The sequence below is a fragment of the Parasteatoda tepidariorum genome, chromosome 6, assembly GCF_982258835.1.
Source record: "Parasteatoda tepidariorum strain Cologne lab strain chromosome 6, Ptep-v5.0, whole genome shotgun sequence".
NCBI classification, from domain to species: Eukaryota; Metazoa; Arthropoda; class Arachnida; order Araneae; family Theridiidae; genus Parasteatoda; species Parasteatoda tepidariorum.
Genome location: NC_141760.1, coordinates 109,254,657 through 109,277,405, shown reverse-complemented (window position 1 = coordinate 109,277,405; position 22,749 = coordinate 109,254,657). Strand labels below are relative to the sequence as shown.

The following is a 22,749-nucleotide window of genomic DNA, read 5'->3' as shown; positions in this document are numbered from 1 at the left end:
TAAAATATTTATTACATAAAAAAATACACATTTAAATAAAAAGCACATTTTAAATCACGATTTCAATTGAAAAAAAGAAAAAAAAGAGGTAATATAATGGATTTGAAAACTTTATTATAACAAAAAGGGTAAAAAAGGGCGTCGAGTTGTTAACATTCCCCGTGGATCAAGTTATTTTCATATAATATATTAAAAATTTTATATTTAATTTTAGCTGGAAGGATCCATTTTCGTTGAACGTTCCGTTTCCCCTCTTCAGTGTCTTAGATAAAAAAAATAAAAAAAAGGAAATTTTTATGAATCTGTTTTTTTTGCCTTCCTTTTAAAAGCAATGTATGTATATATTTAAAAGATTTTGTTGAAATTGTATTCCCAGATAACACAGTGTAAACAGATAATTTGTCAACGAACTAATGAAGGTAGGAGTTTTAGTTGCGTCGCTCTAGAGCTGTACATTAGGCTTATCATCCATTTAGACTTAAATCTGAAGGGGTAGGAAATTTTCTCCAGATCCCTGTACATTTGGCACAGCAATGCGACCGACCACAGGCCTCTCGATTCCACAGATTTTAATAGCACATATATCGCATGTACTCGGTGGTGTCGAGAATCGAGCACCGCCCCCGTCAAGGACTAGAATGGCCCTTAAAACCCCTATTAAGTCGGAACTAAGTTTAAACGAAAAAATCTTGGTCAAAGAACATAGAAAAAAATTGTCGCACTAATGTCAAAATGCAAAAAGACAAATATTTAAATCCTTTTCTTTTTTTTTTTTTTTTTTTAAAGGTGGGTTTGTTTTTTTAGGGTCTATGTATTAGCATTGCAAAATTTAGGTCTCAACTAAAATTTTTGAGGAACTTTCTCTTTCCCTAACTTAAATTTTTTTCTTTTTTCTTTATAGGATCTAAATAATTAAAAAACAATTTATTTAACTGCATTAACTATTTAAAACCCTCCAAGCATTGTGTCCATAGGTAAATTCCCTGTTATGTAACATTATTGCCCGATATGGAAAAAAAAACAACAAAAAAAACAGGCTATTCAATGCAAACTAAAACTGACAGTTAGGAAAAAGAAACCGAACTAACGCTCAAACTATTTTTAAAAGTACTTTAATTTCACATACACAAAAACTCACTCATAAATAATATTCTGCGAAGAAATAAAGAATTATCATTACTTGCTCCGATAAAAAAAAATTTTTTCTGACATTACAACAAAACTTACAATTATTATTTATATTTTATGCTATTTTATATTATTTTTTATATTTTATAAATTTATATTATTTTTTACTATATATGATTTTCATAAATAATTTACTCATTGCAATTGAGATTTTATATTTAAATAATTTCTAGATTATAAAATTCAAGATTCAAAGCAAAATTCAATAAATTTGTAAAAATGTTGTTGTGTTGTAAAACGTTTTTTAATAACAACAAATATTTTAAAACTTCCTACACTAAATTTTATTACGAAAACTAATTATGAGAATTCCTTTTTATCTGTCTTTTGATACGTATGCTTTTTTTCTCTTTCAGTAATGAATATATATACTACTTTAAAGAAACAAGATTGATACATTTTTTAGGCGATACAAAAAAACATTAAATCATTATTTTAAAATAAAGTAAATGCTTCTTTCATTGCAATAAGAACATGGAATTTAAAAGTAGATAAATTTCTTTGTAATTTATTATAATTATTTTTTAAAAACTCATATGGAGAGCGATAATTTCAATATAAAAAAAAGAGAATTAATTTTTACATAATTAAAAAAATATATAGTCTTTTAATTTATGATCTTTGAATAAAAAAATTGCAAGATCCGGAACTCAACATTCCACCGAAGTTCCGAGTAGGACCGAACCTACAACAACGTACCTTTGAGGCGAACGCTCTAACCACTACACCACGACTCTTGTACCTGACAAAGAAGATTTAAATTTAAATCATGTGTTTTTACGTTATTATGTTCGTTACATGACAAGTTGTAACAAATTTTTACTTTATTCAGTATTTTGGAAATTCTTTAATTTCATCTTAGTTTAGTTTCATAAGAATTAAAACTCATAGTTTCCTTGTCAGTTATTGACAATGAGCAGACTCAATATTATCAACAAACAAATATTTATCTCCAGTTTAAATAAACAAAAATAATTATAAGTATTTAAAAATAGAATACAAATTGTAATAAAAATCTACACTGTTCAGTTTATTCAAATTTAAGAGAGACGTAAAATAATATCCTTCTTGGGCACTCACATTCTTTTTTAGAAACATTTTTACCATTGAATTTACGTTTATAATCCCAAAAAATTAACGTAAACATAACTATGCAACAAAGCGTAACTTTTTCGTTAATAAAACGTTTTTAAAAATCGGTTAAAAAATGGGTAAAATGTACACGTTAATATAACGTATTTTTAGTACTCATTTTTAACGAAATATTTAAAGGGAAAATTGATAGCGTTAAAATACCGTCATTTTAACGCATACGTTTTAACGAATGAAGAAATGGTGAAAATCATCACGTGAAATTGACGTAATTTTAACGTTAAGTCCAAAACCTTATACCGAACGAACGTATTTTTAACGTTTATTTGCCCCTTCATGCTGCATGGGCAGTTCTAAGCGGCATGCCAAAAGCTTGGTTGCCAAAATGTCATTCCGTCACGCAAATAAAAAGTTCGTAAAATTAAAAGTAAAAAAGATAGAAAATCCTGTTTTTTTTAGTTTATGAAGCGCATTATGCCAATAATAATGATATGCACGAGAAATTTTTTTTTTTATTTGAAATTAGATACATAGAAACTTCAATTAATTGTTATTTTGCAAGTCAAAATGTCATCCCGTCACCTATGGAATTGCCCTACAGTTAATATTCTATTATTATTATTTTTTGTATATTTTGTTTGTTTCGAATAATACTTGTCGCATACCTATTTTTACCACAACCAGCCATTTGACCGAGAGAACAATTTATTACTTTATAAGGTTATCGGATCAGAAATGACGATGTAATGCATGTTCAACGTATTGCATTCGATGAGTTGCACATTTCTTCCAAGACTGTTGCGTAGTTAGTTCAATCAGAATAACTGTGAATTCAAATTTAGTACTTAACATTTTAGATTGGCATTTTTGTGTCAGAAAAAGTGGCAAACACTAAATGTTTTGTTAAGTAGTTTATATTTTATTTTGATAGCTTTACTTCATTTCTAACTAACTGTTAGTTTTTACCCAGAAAAATGTCGAAACCATCAAGACAGCACAAGTTCTTAGAAGAAATAATATTAATTATAAGAATAATTATAAGAATTATAGAAATAATAATTAGAAGAAATATGTTTGCTGAGAATGTACAATGAAAACACCCTATATATGTAAAAAAAAAAAGCTTCGAGCTATGAATTAAAAATTCTTATTCTTTGTGTTTGTAATACATAAAAATTGGAAGTATCGAATTTTGTTTAATTATAATAAAGTTTTTATCCTTCCTAACATCATAATTAAGTTTTGTATTTCCTTCCTAACATCCATATTTCATACATTCAATCACGAAACATTTGACCGGCTATGGTAGAAATCGGTATACATTAAGTGTTGGTATGTTTAGTGTTAAAGGTGCTTATTTTCAATTTTCGTTTTTTTAAAAGCCCTTAAAGATGTTTTTTTTTTTTTTTTAATTTGAGTGTTTTTAAAAAGTGCTTAATTTTTCCTTTTCGAAAATGAGATTGTTTTTTCTTTACCATGTCGATTATGCAAAAGCGTGGTTTTAACATTGTTCTATTCAACGTTTTTACAATTCATTCTAACACAATGCACTTCGGCATACCGTCATTCCGTAGCGTATGATAGCGCCAATCATTTTACATGTTAAGGTGAAATATTTGCTTGTCCGCGTGTGCATATACTGAGCTGAGTTCGGTGAGATTCTTGTACACTGCTGCATTTTGCAAGATACTCTCAATTTCAGGCCACCCTCTGAAAAAGACCCGAAAAATTTCTCGGATCATTTTATAGTGGTTAATATAATCAAGAAAAGAGTTCTTTGTTAGAAACTAGTTATTTTCTCACGATCATGTAAAGTCTTTGGAAATTATTTTGCATTTTGTAATGTCTATAGTGCTCTAAAAATGATTTTTGGTGCTTAAAAAGTACTTAAAAGGTGCTTATTTTTTGTTGAATGATTTGGCTACGCACCCTGTTTGATAGTTAAACGGATATGTTAAATACAAGAAAATACTTTTGAATAGTTTAGTTGATTTAAATTAAGGAAGTAAAATATTCAACGTATTATTTTATAAAAAAAAAAAAAAAACCCAGGTTTAAATCAAAAAAAATCTTTTTTTTCTTTTGTTGTTTTTCTCATATTTTGGTGAGAATTATTTGTTTTCGTCACCTAACGATGGTTATATTGTGAATATAGGTTTACTTCCGCATTGAAGTTAATAATGAAATTCACCAGAGATTCACGTCGTCTGCTCTTTGCGTCACTCAGCCATTCCCCTTTCCCTACTTCTCTCTTCTCTGACGTCATTTCTCGATCGAAACCTTCAAACGAGAACCTATAATCGGGTTGATTTGTTTTTCTCTTGAATTCAAGAAATATCACCTCCTGTCTAGATAAAAATGTAGTTCAGTTTTTCTCTTTATTTTTTGCCTTTGTTAAAATGAATTTATTTTTCAGCATCTTCCAAAGAATGAAAACGTAGTTACAGTTGTAGGGAGTTCTTTGCAGTAGGTAAGTTCTTGTTATTATAAATTTTTTTTTCTCATTTGTTTTAAGAAAAAAATTTACCTGTTGAAAATGGCGATGCAAACAAAAATATTTCCTGTTTAAATTTTTTTTTTTTTCATATTTAACACTGGGAAAATTTATTTACAAACTAAAATTTCTCCCTGATATTTTTTATATGAATAAAACAGTACTGGAAAAAGTCTTTAAATTCTTAATTTAACTTAAGTCTTAAATTAAAAGTCTTAAAAGGTTTTTAATTTTCCCCAAAATGTATATATTTTAAAAATGTGATTGATTTTTATGCTTTAATTTAAAATAAAAACATTTTTAAGTAAAAATTAACCTTTTTTTCCCCTTTGTTCTTTTCATTTTCGTCTTCTTTTTTTTCTCTTTTAAATTGAACTTCTTCTTTCTTTTTTTTTTATCCAAATAAAGCTTGATTTTTTTTTTCACTGCTAACTTTTTATACTTTTGAAAAACGTGGATACGCGTGGTTTTATTCCCTCCAAAAATATGCATATTTTAAAAATCTGAATGTTTTTCATGCTTTATGTCAAGGAAAACATTCTCAAACAGAAATTTAAACTTTTTCTCCTTTTCATTCAAAATAAATTAAAGTTTTTCTTTTCCTTTCTTTTTTTTTAAAAAAAGAAGAAAAAAATAGTTTCATATGTAACATTTTTAACCATCCCAAAATAACTTATATTTTTCATAAATCCTACACATTTTAAGTGCCTGTTTCACCATTTCTATTAATTTTATTTATAGTTTAGTAGTTTGTACTTTAACTTGATCTAATTTTTTGTATGTTGTTAACAATGCTCCCCCTCCCCCTTTGCTCTACTTCAATTCCAATTTAACACTTAAAATGTTTTCTGGAAAAGTAGTTAAAAATCGTTATTAGTATTATCTTCTGTTAATTAACTTAAGCATAACGGTGCTTGTCAGCTAATAATGTGTTAGTAACCAAATTCCTTTTTTTTGACACTTATGACAATGTGACATCATCTCAGAGAAAGAAATTTTTTTTTGCTTAAATTTGACAGAAATTATTTTAAGTATTCATTTCTTTGTCTAGCATTTTAAATTTTGATATTTTCTCTAATACACATACAAGTTTTTTAGTCTTTTTATTTTAAAGTAGTTTTGAGGATATTTCCGTGTGGATAAAACATTTAATTTAACTATGTTATAACATGCACTGTTAACAAATTAAAGTAAAGGGTTTCTATCCATTGTGTTTTGATATTTTTTCTAATACACATGCAAATTTTTTAGTCTTTTTATTTTAAAGTAGTTTTGAGGATATTTCCGTGTGGATAAAACATTTAATTTAACTATGTTATAACATTCACTGTTAACAAATTAAAGTAAAGGGTTTCCATCCATTGTGTTTCGATATTTTTTCTAATACACATGCAAATTTTTTAGTCTTTTTATTTTAAAGTAGTTTTGAGGATATTTCCGTGTGGATAAAACATTTAATTTAACTATGTAATAACATTCACTGTTAACAAATTAAAGTAAAGGGTTTCTATCCATTGTGTTTTGATATTTTTTCTAATACACATACAAATTTTTTAGTCTTTTTATTTTAAAGTAGTTTTGAGGATATTTCCGTGTGGATAAAACATTTAATTTAACTATGTTATAACATTCACTGTTAACAAATTAAAGTAAAGGGTTTCCATCCATTGTGTTTTGATATTTTTTCTAATACACATACAAACTTTAAAACTTCTAATTTTAAAGTAGTTTTGAGGATATTTCTGTGTGGATAAAACATATAATTTAGCTAATAGCATTTACTGATTACTGTTTAAGTAAAGTGCTTCTACCCATTGCGGGGCTTGTGTTTTAGGGGGGTTGCAGCTTTACAATTTTGTGATGATTGTAACAATGTATCTGATCTGAATAAAAGCTGCCACACCTATCCAGTTAAATTGGCACCCATTGATGTGAAGTTGGCTGTCCCTTCAGCAGCCACTCAGGATTAAATGTTATTTTGTAAATTAAGGGCTTGTTAATGTTTGTAAACTGAGCGTTCTGCTCTTTCGTGCCACAGGTCCTTGGTTCGATCCACTGGCTGGACAAGATTGACTCAGCCTTTCATCCCTTCAGTGGGTCATACACTAGGTACACGAGGGGTTCCGCGTTCGGCTGGCCACCCAACTGTTAAGTCTGCTCTTGCACCCCAGAGCCTAAGGTCAAGAAAACTGAGATGGGCACAATTGGCCCTCTATGGGCTGTCACACCACTGAGTTTAGTTTTTGTAAATTATGTTTCTTTATTATTAAGTTATCCTTTGATATTACCCAATTACATATTCTATGATAACCATATATAAATCAGTATAAAACTTATTTACCTTTTTCACAATTGTTAAACAGTTAAGTAAGTTATAGTTACTTTTATAATAAATTTTATGTACAATTGCATCCAGTCAACATACACTAGTAAAATAATGAATATAAATTTGTAGAGCATTATTGTTGGAAATTAATTTTTCTCATCGTTATTTAGCAATCTTTTAGGCAAAAAACAATTAACAATTTTTGTAGTAACCAAAAATCAAGTAAGATATAAACATAAAGTTTCTTGATTTGCAGTGGTAATTAAGCAAAATAATAATTTTATTCTATCTTAATCTGTTGCCAAGCTATGTGAAACCAAAAATAGTAAAAGCTGTGTATTACAAGAAGTCTGCTATTATGATAAAGTTGCATTCCTTAGTGAACTGATCGTATGATGTGGTTCCCAGTAGATTACACAAGACAAGCATCACTGCCAGTTAGTAAGTGAGCAACCAGTTTGATCTGTCTGTGTAAGGACTAAGGGTGCCTGGTATCGGTCCTCTTGTAACTGTTCTATCATAAAGTGCTTGACTTTAGACGCTGGTTGTCAGGCAACCAAAACAAGAGAGCCTACTGCTCTATGTGAGATTAAATTTGGAATGGCATGCTTTATCATGTTTTATTTGGATCATGCTTTAGGATGTTTCTAGGACCATCGTCAATGGTCCATTGTATACCTTTAGTGTGACGTAAATAAAGTACTACTCTTACTATAACTTCCCAAGTCACTGTCAAGGTACTAATATTAAAGATACAAAAATTTTATGTTTATTGTGCCTTGAAAATTATTAGTCTTCCCCTATTACGACAAAAAAAATTAGAAATTTTTTTTCCTGTTAAAATGAACAATATTAATTATTCGAAAAGGATCAAATGAAAGACATTTTTATTTCTAATACCAATACAGAAAAATGAAAAACTACTGTAATTTCTTTCTAAACAATTCTTTATTCTTATAAAGCAACATGTGTGCGACCACCGGCTAATTTATCCTCTTCATGACGAAAGAAAAATAAAGCAATTTTTAGTTCTGCTATTTAACTTCTGCTATATTGTTATTTTAGCATTAAATATGTGTATTTTCTTATAATAACAATTTTATTTGCTATAGTGAATTGCAATTGTAAGGGACTTATTCTCTATGTTGTAATTAATTTTGCAATCATTCGAAAGGATGCTTATTAGTTTTTGTATCGCAGTCTAATATGTGTCAAAAATGTCAAAAAACACAAAACATATTACTTACCAATCAACGAGCCCTGTGGTAGAATTGCAGCGACACTGCAATATTGTCGCAATATGTTACAGAGTTCTTGCAGAAAGATTTGTCTATCGAAAGGTAAAAATTTTTAGTTTTCTTTTCTACAAAAATTTACATGTAAAATTTGAATCATGCATTTAGATAAATCACTTTTTGACGAGCTCCATTTACGTCGATAGTATCATAAATCAATGTAATGTTTCGATTGAATTTTCGGCAGTTATTGATATTGATTTTCACCTGGTTTTTAAATATCCTGATATGTTTCCAACGATATGGAAAATTTGAATCGCTCATTTGAGTATTTACTTTTTAAGGCTATACTAATTCTATAAATTTTTTGGCTGTTATTGCCATTGATTTCTCCATAGATTTTAAATCCGTTATTTTTTATACGATATTATTTATTACCACAACCTAATCTTGAAACAAAACACGTGTTTGAGGAGTCCGATTCGCATGATTTCATCGTCAATCTTTTTTTCAGCTATTACTACTACGGGTCTCATGATTTTTAATTACGTTTTTTATTGTGATGATTATTTACAAAATTTAATAATTTGTCCCTCAACAAAATGCGAGAATATCATCTCAAATATTAAAATAAGAAATTATTATGTGTTCAATTAAAAAGAATTGTACAGTTTTTTTTAATTATTTAAATTAGTAACATATATGTTTGTTATAATTAAAAGTATCTTGCAGAAAGAAATTTGTGCTAGAGAGTTTAGTCACAGATAAAGCTCAAAAAAATTCTGCTACATGGCTTACCAATCAACGAGGTTAATGGGCAAAATGAGCAGAGGGTAAAGCTCTATACTGTTCTCATGAAAAAATTTTAAAAAACAAATTAAATTGTAATTAAAACACAGTCTTTATGTTTTGTTTTTTCTTCTTCTTTTAGTTATCTAACGAATTGAGTAACCATCATGAACAAAACTGCTTCAAGCTCTGACGGTCCATTAGATGAAATTGTACTTAGTGATCTTCTTCAGTGCTTGGTAGAATGTTCTGAAAAGTCTTCTAAGATAGCACAAATCTTTCGCGAGGAGAATGATGTCTTTAATCTTCTAATACAAGAAAAAAGTGAATCAGAGAGCAATAAACGATTTGTTCAAGACTTCAAAACTCTAGCAGATGTTCTTGTTCAAGAGACCATCAAGTTGGATGTCAGCAAAAAAGTACAATAAATGTTATTCCTATTTATGTGTACAGTGAACAAAAAAAAAATCACTTTGAATATTTTTATTTTTTTTGAATTTAAAATATACTTTTTGTAAGTAAGCATACCTTTTCCTGATAGATTTGGATTCCTGACCTTCAAAATATAGCGGTAGCCGCAATCTGAAAACTAAGGTCCTTATGTTTTAGTCAGGAGAGCTCTCAAAAGTTTCGCCTTGTTTAATTTAATTTTTTGCATATTTCATTATGTATCTGAAATATATTTAACAAAATAATTTTTTATAATTATCTTTTATTTTGTTTAATAATGATACTTTAAATTTACTATTATTTACTTTGTGTTTTTCATCATATCTTTCATTTCACAAATGAAAAAGTATTTGCAGCTTCTTTTTCTAAAATTTCAGAAAAATTAAAAAAAAAAAAAATTATTATTGTTAATCAAAAAAAATCTTGTATTGTTATTGATAGCATCTTGAAATTTCGCCATTATAATTCAAAATGGAACTGATCATATTATTCAATTAATTGTTCGAACCATATTTTTAAATTTTTTTCTACCCCCTCCATATTTCTAAAAAATAAGAAATTTGACTTCCGAAAAAAATATATATTTATTCGGATAAATTACTCTTGTGTCTGATTTTGGTTTTTAATTAATTAGTTCATTTAGGATGCAGCTCTCAAACCATAATGAATCTTTAAGATTGAGTCATTTACAGTTGAAATGTTTCTTGCCTCCACTTGGACTCATGGATTCCTACTGGCTATTGTTAAAAGAGCAACAATTCTAGTATCTTCGGAGGTGAAGAATAAGTAATTCAATGTCTGTCGTTAGAAAGGAAAGAAAAGAGAAAGAGATTTGTACAGTTTGAAAAACTTAACGCTATTTCGCAAATGCCCCTTGAATTGTTAATAGGCAATAAGATATTTTTTTACTTGGAGGAAAAAATTAAATAAATTACTCAAAAGCTTTTGTAAATGATTCTCTTTTTCTGCCATTTCTAATTGTATTTCCAAAAATCATTTAGTTCTTCTTTTTTTCTTTTAAAGTTTCCACGACTTGTGCCTAAAATTCAGGGAGAAGAGCAAATTTCTTTTAAGAATGCGCAAGGAGAATCGATCGAAGTTATACTGACAGATTCAGCTGATGAAACTACTTCCATGCTTAGCAAAGTCTTGGATGGAAGGAAGAACTTTGCTAGAGCAATAGCTAATGTTCTACATTCCACGGAGATTCTTTGTGAGAAGAAACAATGCTTTGCTGCTGATACATATCCAATAGATAAATTAGGAATTTGGATAGACCCTATAGGTATATAGTTCATTTCTGAATTTATCAAAGGATGATATTCTTTTCAGCCCACATAAGTGTTTTGTAGTATAGAATATACAATATACATTTCACTAGACAATATACATTTCACAATATACATTTCACTAGATCATATCCAGTAGATAAAATAGAAACTTAGATAGATCATATATGTATGTAGTTTATTACTAAAGGATGATATGCCTGCTCAAGTTTTTTGTAATATATTGTATGTTTCATGCTCGGTGCCTTCTACAGACTATATCCTATAGATAAAATAGAAACTTAGATATATCATATATGTATGTAGTTTATTACTAAAGGATGATATGCCTGCCAAAGTTTTTCGTAATATATATGTTTCATGCTAGTATCTTCCACAGACCATATCCAATAGATAAATTAGAAACTTAGATAGTTCATATGTGTGTGTAGTTCGTTACTAAAGAATGCTATGCCTGCTCAATTTTTTTTTATATGTTTCTTGCTAGTGCCTTCCACACACCATATACAATAAATAAATTAGAAATTTAGATAGATCATATATGGATGTCGTTCATTTTTAAAAGATGATATGCCTACTCAAGTTTTTTGTAATATATAAGTTTCATGCTAGTGCTTTCCACAGGCCATATCCAGTAGATAAATAAATATCCATTGATACATTTGAAAAAGATAAATTAGAAACTTAAACAGATCTCATAGTTATGTAGTTCTTTTCTAAATTTATCAAAGAATGTTATGCTAGTCTAGTCTTTTTAATTTTTTCCTTGTATAGAAGTTTTGTACTACATTTTGTAGACTGTATTCAATAGATAATTATAAACTGATACTGATCCAATAGATAAATAAATATCCACTGATGAATATTCATTGAATAAATTGGGCTTTTGGATATTGGAATGTATAGTTCATAATTAAATTTGCTACAGAGTGAAATGTCATAAAATTTTTCCTAACATACGACAGACCTACCAACTCTCCTGCTTTTTCCTCAAATCTTCGCCCTCAGACCTTCAGGGTGGTTTCTCCTGCTTTTTTTATTTAGTGCACGATAGAGGGGGAAAAAAAAACAATTTGTGCAATTTCCTTCCCAACTTGTGCTTCAGATCATGCTGGGCAATTATTTAGAAAAATTATCCCCTATAGCAACATCGCTAAAAATTACGGTAGTGTGCACGAACCAAAACAACAACAATAACCGATGAAATGGCAAAATCGGATAGGAAATATATCTTTGATACCATTAGGCAAAATGTTTTTTCACTTTCTATAGATGGCAGTTTTTTTTAAATAATGCTGAATCAGCAACATCTGCAGTTATAAAACAGTAGCAGTTTTTTTTAAAAAAAAATAAGACATACATTTATAAAGTTGTATTCATTATTGACATATTTTGTTAATTTTGAACCTCTTCCTAAATTTTAAAAAATCAGAAGATGTGTTTTAATATAATTCTATAGAACCTTATATTTTATAGTAAGAACACATATCTTTATTAGTCCGTGTCAGAATCTTATTGTGGTCTATTTTATGTAATGTAAATAATATATTTTGAAGTAAACTTCTTGTAGGAAATGTGAATCAGGTTTAATTTTCAATATTGCAAATAAAATAGATGTAAAAGGTGTGTCATAATGATCATTCTTTTTGTATGGTAATTCTAAAATTAAAAAATTAAACTAATTGAATAATGAAATTAATTAAATATTAATAAATTAATTTAATTAAGAAATATACTAGGAGATCACTAATTAATGTTTAAGTGAGTGGTAACAAACATGCTTTCAAACTATGACCAATTGATAAACAGAATTGAAGTAAAAATGATAAACAGAGAGATTAAAATCAACTAAAACCAATATTTTTTAAGCTTAAAAAAGATTTCTAATGAAAGCACTTCCAGTTCTACTACACAAATGAACTGGTTTTTGACAATTTTAATAACTTTTATGCTCTTCAAGATTTTCATAAAGAATGGCTAAAGTTAAAAAAAAAATTCTCACTTAAATAATAGATTAAAACTTTAAAAGTGTATTTTTTTAAAAAATTTCATTTTCTATAAAGATACTTAATATATGTATGTTAAGACCTTTGACTCCCAGTATTAACATTTTATTGACCGATACGAGGGCCACTCTAAGGATTTTAAATGATTAGCCTGTAAAATAGCCAAATATCAAAAGTATTCGTCAATTTTCAAAAGTCTTTGCCAATTGCAATTCTTAAAAATTTTATGTGAGAAATTTTTTTCCCATAGAAAACTATTTTACGGTAGTTGTTTTCGGGTTTATATTTTTTGGACCCAATTCTAATGGGTTATGTGGCTCATCTACTGAAAATTACTTTAGTTGAATAAAAAATACTGAAAAATTCATTCTAACGTAATTTAGAGGATTGAGTTAAATATATATTTTTCTTTCCAGTGGAGAAAATCAATCGCCAATACTTACACCAAAACACAATTTTATTTGCCAAATTTAAAATTTTTTCTCATTTGGTGAGGTGGCGAATGCTTAGCACAGGCCCTGAAATATTGAGTTAGTGTTTTGGCTTAGTTTAGAATTTTCTAGTTAGCTTAGGTTAGAATTTTCATTTGCTATTTCATTTTGCTATATATTTTATAAATAACTGGTACTGAACAGTCAACTCTTTTTTGGGTTTACTACTATGTTCGACCCAGTAGTCTCTTAATTTTATATCCAATCTCGAAGACGAAAGAACTCCTAGATCAAGCACTGAGGCAATCTAGCCTTCATGAATAGCATTTTTTGTTCAATTAACCCCCATTTGTTTTATATAAAGAGAAAAACTTTAGTCAGGCTGATGACAAGGGAATTCTAATCCATGATCTGTCTACTACTGAGGATATTTTACGAGAGCACTGTCTTTATTTGAGCTGCAAACAGAATTCTTATTGATCAACCATCGCTTGAAATCAAACATAGGTCTCCACTTTCAGATCGAAATACTCAATAGATTGTGACCACACAGCTCAGGCTATTACATTTTTTTTTATATAACTGTCATTGAACAGCCCACCTAATTTTTGGGTTTGCGACTGCTAATGTTCACCTCCATAGCCTTGTAATTTTGAACCCAAGCCAGAAGACAAGGGAACTTCTGGATCGAGTATTGGGAGAAATATTCCTCGTGGAGGACTTTTTGATGGAACTAACTTGCATTTGCAATTCATACAGAGGAAAACCTCCCACGGTTTGCCCGGTTCAGGACTCTGACCCATGATCCGTCTACTACTGAGGATGTTTTATATGAGCATTGTGACTGGTACGAGTCGGGTGTGGAATTCAAATAAAACTGCAATTGCTGTGACTCAAAACTGGTTCACCTCATTGGAAGGCGAATGCTTAATGATATTTTTTCTTTCTTTATACTTCAATTTTCATTGTATTCTGGAGCTAATGCCTATTCAAACATTTATAATACTCATTCTCCAACCAATAATTTTTTGCAAAAATTAGTTTTTGAGAATGCGTTTTTTCGTTTTTTAAATTTACCTTAACTACATAATTTTAAAATCTAGAATTTAATATAAAAAGTTGTTAAGTGTTGTGAGTGTTAAAGTGTTGTACAAAGCGTATGTATTTTATTTCAGATTCCATTGCTGAATTCATAGAAGGAAAATGCGAGGAGAGTGAAACGGAAGGAACTGAGCAAAATAATGGACTAAAATGTGTGTGTGTTTTGATTGGTGCTTATGATTTAGAGACTTATGTACCAGTCATAGGTGTTGTAAACCAGCCATTCCATTCTAGGTCGTCTGAAAACGCTAAGTATGTTTTACTCTCTTGATCTGTAAACACTTGCTTATCATTTAGAGCTTATTTGTATGCTTATGATTTACTGTTTCACTGTTATTTTTTTTAAAAAATTATTTTTATTCTGTTTGCTGTGACTATGAAACCAAGATTTTTTCCATCGGGCAGCAATAGGGACGTATATTTCCTTTACGGGAGGAAAGTAATTGATTATTTGGTCGCAATTTTCATTAGGGAAATGTTAAAGCTTACTTGCATTTGAGACCATGGTGTGTAGCGTTTTTTAAAAGTGCTTATTTTAGATTTTCGTTTTTTAAAAGCCCTTAAAAGTCCTTTTTTCATGGAATGTTTTTAAAAAAGTGCTTTATTTTCCCTTTTCGAAAACGAGATTTTTTTTCTTTACCTTGCAGTTTTTTCGCTGCATATTATGCAAAAGCGTGGTTTTCACATTGTTCTATTCAATGTTTTCTCAATTCATTCAACAGCAATCCATTTTGGCATACCATCCGTCCGCAGCGTATGATAGCACCAATTATGTCACATGTTTGATGAAATACTTGCGAGTCCGCATGTGCGTCTACTGAGCTGCATTTGGTGAGATTCTTGCACTCTCATATGCAATTCTGATGCATTTTGCAAGATATTCTCAATTTCAGGCTTAATTTTCCTCCTCTGAAATCGAACCGAAAAGTCTGTGCATACTAGAACTAGCGTGTCATTTGTATTTTCACATGTTTATATGGAGTTTCACATGTTTGATTGTGAGCAAAGAATATTTTTTAATATCATCTCTATGGAACAAATCAATTTGCTATTGTTCAGTCATAACTAAATTTGAAACTGTACCTATTATGTAGCTGAACTAGATAAATGGTTTTAGAAAGCATGATAAATACAGGATTATTTTTAACTGTGGGTGTAACACTGTCAACCGAATCTTTGTTTTTAAAGGTTCTCCTAGAATCCAATTAAAAATATAGTTTCATCTGGTACTTTTTTAAAATACATCTGTGATAAATATTTCCTCAGCGCTTTTGATCCATTTGCCATGATTTTGAAGCATTGGCGTCAATATAAGTTTGAAAGATATTTTCTTTAACTCTGGTTCCAAATTTTTCTTTAAGTTCTGGAGTTATGAATAAAGGCCTCAGTAGCTTGCCAATTGTGCTGATTGTTGGCATTACAGTGTATGAATGTGTCATTGCGTGGATAGACAGTGTAGCACTTTAAAAACTGTTTGGAGCCCAACAAATCGAGTTTTCTTCCTGAACAAATTTCCTTTCTCAATTATGTGATCAGTATTAAACATTTGATTATCATTGAATTTCGAATCTTTAAAAAAATTTTGTAAATCATCAACAAATGCTTTTGAAAGATAAGCAGTATTTTCCTTTTTGAGAATGTGTTTTTAAGAGACTGTTAATTTTTCTACAAACAATTCCATATTTTTTATTAAACTTTTGAAGCCATTTTGGTGAAACTTTAAATAATATTTGCAGGGAGAAAACTTTTTCATGGACCCTGTTTTTCAAGTCTGAATCATGGCCGTCTTTATGTTTGCATCCTCAAACTTTTTGAATTTCACCTAATTTATGCATTTTAACCCCCAGAGTGTTTTTCTCTCAAATACGACTAACAAAGGCTATTGACAAATCTATACCTATTTTGTGCAATATACAAAGAAATGTATAAAATAATATAATAATGAATCACTTCTAAGGATGGCATGTCTGAAAAAAATCAAGATCTGTTTGTTTACCAGGTCCAACAAAAGGAATTTGAGTAACTTCTATTAGAAACAAGAGTTTCACCAGAAAATAAATCTGGAGTTGATGTTTTCTAAAAAGCCTTCCTTGAGTGATTTTACAGATTTTAATAACATTTTAAATATTTATTTATATATTTGTAACCCCCTAATGTGCAGAGATGTCGTAAAACAAAAGCTTTTGCGTACACAGATACTGGTCAAAAATTTTTTACAACATGGCATCACAGCGTGAATTTTTGAAATTTTCGTTGATTAACAAAAATTTTGGAAGAAAATTATATTTATATTGCTGAAAAAACACCTTTTGTTATATTCAGGTCACAGCACTATGTCAAAAATCAGTAAAGGTTTTTTTTTTTAAAAAATTGAAAATGAAATGAATCAGTTTCTTTAAATTTGCAATAAAATTTTCTTAGAATTTTTTTAATAATTTTTAAATTTCCTGCAAAATATTTGAACTTTCTGCTCTTTGTGTGTGCTTTTCAAAAGTTTGCTATCACATTTATTTATTTTTTGACAAGGACTCTAATAGTATAAATTGAGGGTGATTATTACTTAGCATCTTGTATATTTTAAGTGAAACTTTTTATATGAGGGAAAAGCAGTGAATTTAACAACCTCAGTTTGCATTAATTTATTACAACAATTTGCCTTGGATTTCTCACGTATGTTTCCCGATTTTAGTGTTATTTTTTTTATTCAAGTAAAGTACAAGAATCAAGCAAGAAAACAGTTATAGGTATTATTTTAAAAGGATGGTTTCTTATTTCAAAAAATAAAATAAATGGTAGGGCAAACTTTCCATTATTACATTGATTTTGTAAATGTGAGATAGTTTTGCCAGCTGTGATATATTGATAATACAAATTCGAAGTCAAAGCTTTTTTCAAAGTTAAAGTGGCAGATTACTGAAAGAAATATACATTTGGTTCATTGGTATAAATAAATATGTGCTACCACTTTTTCTCGTAGATGTATTTTTTATATTTAGACCATTTTTATGACTGGTAATAAATGGGTAAAGTATCTTTAATTATAGTGAAGTAATTAAAATTGAGGTTTACTTGAAACTTATTGAATATTATCACCATAATAAATTCATGTTTTTATTGATTTTTATCTGCTACATAAATTCTTTTAATAATTAGATATAGTATACTCTAGGTATCCCGAACTTCGATATCTCATTAACCTAGTTGTGTCAAAAAATGATTTTTCTCCTTGACATTACATATCTACCTAATGTTTATTTGAATTCCTATATCAAAAAGTTTCTTCTCAAAACCTTGTTATGTCAAATTTTTTTTTGAAGTAGGAAATGAATTTTTTCGGAAAATTAAAATGTAAAACTATTGTAAACCAAATCTCTTCTATTTTATGCACAATAATTTTTGTCTTACTTTTAAAAATAAGATTATCATTGTTGTATTTAGCCTTATATTAAGCTATAATTACATATATATTTATTATAAGCTATTCTCATGTTTCATGACTCTGCTTTAGACTTATATTTTAGAATATATTTTTCTACTTTTTAGAGCATATTTGGTTCTGAGCTTGTAATCTCAAAAGCACACTGTCTCTATTGTAGTGACACTCTGAAGTCACTATTGTAAACCAATTCTCTTCTATTTAATGCACAATAATTTTTGTCTTACTTTTAAAAATAAGATTATCATTGTTGTATTTAGACTTATATTGAACTATAATTACATTTATATTTATTATAAGCTATTCTCATGTTTCATGACTCTACTTTAGACTTATATTTTAGAATATATTTTTCTACTTTTTAGAGCATATTTAGTTCTGAGCTTGTAATCTCAAAAACACACTGTCTCGAAATTTTTTTAGCATCCCTTCAACTTCGAGAGTATACTGTATATATAAATGCGTGTTATTCAAAGCGTAATAAACTAAATTTAGCTTACTGAAGTGAAAGAAATGCATAGTTTGATAAATCATTCTTGACAATTGCAGATTTAAATAATTACCGAATCTGACCACACTATAAAAATTGTCTATCGAGTACTCTATAGATAATGTTTAATCTGCAGAGCGTCAGTAAGCTATATTAACCTTGATCCTTGGCAAAAACTGTATGCAGCTTGCCATTAAAAGTCAAGCACCATACAAATACATTATTTTATTTCAATATTGCTGTAGTGAATACCATAGGAAAGTCCCTATATTCACCGGCTTATCAATACAATGTAATATTCAGCAGAATTTTTCTAATCAAGGATGATATTATCTCCATTACAGTTTTTTAGTATGGTTAAGGCAGAATATCAAATTCAAAAAAAAAGAAAGTTTAAAATGGAAGAAGAATATTTAACTTATTTTAGGTGTTTTTGTACAAATTCAATTTTTATTTTATAATCAAATGTATTCATTCTTAGCATTATTTTAATAAAAAACATATTATAATTTTAAAAATAGACTATCCTCATGTAACGCATAGTTAAAAAGATGAGCATATGAGTATTATTTTTTAGAAATTTCAAAGATTATAATTGAAGTGCAAAAGAGATCTTTTTGTCTTTTTTAAAGTATTGCTGTTAGGAAGTTAGATTTTTGCAATTTGGAGTTTTAATATCAATAAATTTGCTTGTAAAAAAATAACTGCCTAAAAACTCTTGTGATCAGGATTCTCAAAATGGAAATTTTTTTTCTTCTAAAAAAAGAATTATTTTTCTCTGTGGTATCTGCTTAAAATGTTAATGAATTATGATGTTTCATTATACCTATGATTGTAGTTTTAATCTAATTTGTTTCAGATGGAAAAGTAAGTTTTTCTGGGGCATTCATTATAAAAATTCATCTATTGTGTCTTCAAGTGTCCAGTCGACGCCCAACGACCATAATGCATCCGTTAAGGAAGATTCTGACCTTCATCCAGATAAGGACAAAACAGTTTTGACGAGTTCTAGTGAAAGTATCGAATTACTAGAAATCATTAAAAGACAATACAAAGTGGTGCACTCTGCTGGTGCTGGACACAAAGCCCTTCTTGTTGCCATTAAAAAGTCTGACTTGTATATTCTTTCAAAAAGTTCCACCTATTTTTGGGACACATGTGGGCCACACGCCATCCTAATGGCTGCTGGTGGTGGAATGCTAAGACTAAAAGAAGCCATTAATGATTGTGATGAAGTAAACATGGAATTCTTAAAGAGACGACAAGTGAAATACAAACCTGTGTCTTCCAAGACAGGAACTGAAGCCTTTCAAAATCTTGATGGTATTCTAGCTTATAGAGATCCAAACATAGCCTTAAATTTTGTAAGATTCCTTAAGAATTCTGGTTATGTTGTACGTTAATTTAAGATGTGATGTTTACTGATGATGTCTTCCTTAAATACTACCCAAGTCAAAATTTTTAATGGTTTTCCATTGATGGACCAACATAATCTTGATGATAACCATCAATAATTCCATCATGAACCATTATATTTTTTGATAGTAACCAACATAAGTAACCATCACCTCAATGCAGGAATTCTGACTGATTTATGATGGTTCAACATAAGAATAGCAACTTGTTTTGATGGTTTATTCATGGTGAACCATCAGAAATTACCTGCATAGTTTCTTGGAAATCAAGTGTTGTAGCGATCATGAGCCACCACAGAATGTAGGAATTCGGATTGATTTTTGATGGTCATGCATTAAAATCCCAAATTGTTTTGATGGTATATTCCTGAGAACCAACAAGAATTCTCATTAAACCATCATCATGAAAATTTATAGTTTGAACCATCAGAGATTGTTGGTCTATGAAAGTCAAACTTCCCTTGATGGTTAACCATTGCAGTTTTAAAGTAGCATCTTCAATGATGGAAGTTTGTTGGCAGATCAAAAACCATGAACACATGATGGAAAATGTTGAATGATGGTGACCATCAAACGATGTTGGACCATCATAAGTCACACTGAAACCAACATGAACCATCAAAATTGTTTGATGGAACCATCAAGAATTTTGACTTGGGTAATATTGCTAAAATTACTATACAAATATATAATAGCCATTCAAGTAATAAATCATGAAATTTGATCAACAAAATGGCTCATTTTAATTCAAAATCAATAAGGAATTTTCCAATTTCTATTGCCGAAAAAGTTGCACTTTATGGTTTCCGTATACTAGACCAGAGATGGCAAACCTTTTTCTAAAATTACTGCTTGCTATTTTAGGGTGTCTAGTGTGCCCCTTATTATTTTCCTATTTAAAAAATAATCTTTTAACCATTGTATCTTGATTTCAAACTATAGAATTACTGTATTTATGGAATATTTAATTAAATCTGAAACAATGCTGCTTTTTTACAGACAATTAGGCTGAGTTCATTGTTAAAACAACTGCTGACACATTTTTTTCATAATTTGCAATTTAGTTTGGGTTATCTTTTAACATCTCATTGCACTTCTAAGAAAATTGGGATAAGTTTTTGAATTCTAGTGGAGGGGTACTGCAGTTAAACAAAATAACTTCCAAAATCATTCCGAATTTGCCTATAATGATTGCTAATATTGTTGCTTCTGTTTTTTTCTTTAATATTTTTCATTTAATGTTTATGAATAAATTTAATTAAATATGTATTTCTCATATGTTGTTGATGATGTCATAGACCATTAAGGCAAAGGGTGCGGTTGTCGTTTTCCAGTGGCGTCATCTGTGGCCAAGAATTAGACTTCTGCCACACATCACAACCGTTTATGAGGGGGACCCATTCATGCATCCATTCATTCTTTCACAGATCATAATTTTGACCTGAACCAGAGAATGATCAATCTCCAATTTAGTACCCCATAGGTATTTGTTATGGAGACACTGAGGACTTTGTGACCCAGCAAATTTAATGTGCACCAGTCACCATTTTCTACTCGGCCTTTCTTCAGCCGGCTGGATTCAAACTTCCGTTCTCATGAACGAGAGTGTAGTGCCCCGCCAACCTGCCTATCCTGGCCACATTTTTCACTTGACACAGGGATGTGGCACATGTGCCGTAGGTTCGCCATCTCTGTACTAGACTCATATTTTTTTAATTGTACATACTCTTCAACTAATTTCATCTTATGCAAACTGATTTGATAAAGTTTAACAATAAGTGACTCTAAATATTAGTATGTTATATTGAATCTTACTGTGTTCTAGTCAACTTAAGATTGTATTTAGGATTCAAAAAATGAGCGTCTGATTAATGTATTTCATAGTTCACGATTCATGATTTTGTTTAAAACGCTATATGCATTACTGGCAAAGTTGGATATCCGGTATTGTATGCAATGCAAAAAATTGACTAAGTAGGAAATATGATTATTTCATAATTTTAATTAGTGTGACTATGATTTATTGGTATTAGAAAGTAATTTGTTTGTGCAATAAATAAGTTCATATTTTATTTGATGAGAAAGGTATAAATGTTGTATTATTAATAATATAATATTATTTTATACACTAATGTTATTTTAAGGAAAAGGGTCATTAGGTAAGGGCCCAGCATTTTTTATGCTGATGGTTTTCACTGATAACACTGATAGTTTTCTTTATCAAGATTGAAGACTGTTATCTTCCACACTACACTGATGCTTTTCTTAATTGGTAAATTGTTAATAATAACCGAAAAGTGAAATTTGTTATTCTTAAAAACATTTAATTTATTGAATAAAAGAAATATTTTTCTTTGGTTTAAAAAATCATTAATAATTTTCTTTAAAGTAAAGAAAAATAAATGTGCTTCTTTTATTCTCTCTAATTCTAGCATTTCATACTTTGTCTAAAGATCATTTGTCATTGTATACAATGCGTAGGTAATGTATATAATAATTTTCATATTTCATACTTAGATGATAATTGAGTATATGTAATTTATCCAATGTTTAAATAAAGTATATATATAATAATATTCTCATATTTCATTCTTCCCCTAAAGAGTATTTGTCTTTCTATACAATACTTATGAAAAATATGTAATAATTCTCATATTTCATATGTTGTATTAAATTTGATTACAGAATAACAAGGCTCAATTTGGGTGAAAACATGGTTTAATGTAACTTTTTATTAGGAATGCTGAAAATTCAAACCATTTTTATAGTTTAACAAACCAATGCTTTTGTTTGGTGTGCATACATAGTGGAATTTGAAAAGTTTTTTGAATGTTTTTATTGAATTATTTTTTGATAGATCTTATTTAATAATAGTTTTTTTATATTAAATTATATGAAAGGAAAAAAATATTTGTCTAAAAAGAAACGAAGATTTTAACCGCAAAAAATCAATGTTTTTGATGCTAAAAATATCGTTGCAACTCGTTTCGAAATATTTTACTTTGAA

General features: G+C 29.0%; 1 protein-coding gene across 13 annotated transcripts in view; it reads left to right on the top strand.

Moving 5' to 3' along the window:
- Window positions 1–22,318, top strand: part of Ipp (inositol polyphosphate 1-phosphatase) — a 48,502-nt gene extending 26,184 nt beyond the window's left edge. For 10 of the 13 annotated variants that reach the window (XM_043055058.3, XM_016051825.5, XM_016051828.5 and 7 more), the window contains 5 exons: window positions 4,697–4,750; window positions 9,267–9,543; window positions 10,598–10,859; window positions 14,476–14,653; window positions 19,187–22,318. In XM_043055058.3, coding sequence (XP_042910992.2) covers window positions 9,292–9,543; window positions 10,598–10,859; window positions 14,476–14,653; window positions 19,187–19,730 — 1,236 coding nt within the window. In that variant the 5' untranslated portion in view covers window positions 4,697–4,750; window positions 9,267–9,291 and the 3' untranslated portion in view covers window positions 19,731–22,318. Of the gene's footprint in view, window positions 1–4,696; window positions 4,751–9,067; window positions 9,169–9,266; window positions 9,544–10,597; window positions 10,860–14,475; window positions 14,654–19,186 lie in introns of all 13 variants that reach the window. The other 3 variants (XM_016051822.5, XM_087166436.1, XM_043055057.3) reach the window with 1 other exon arrangement.
- The last annotated feature ends 431 nt before the right edge of the window (window positions 22,319–22,749 follow it).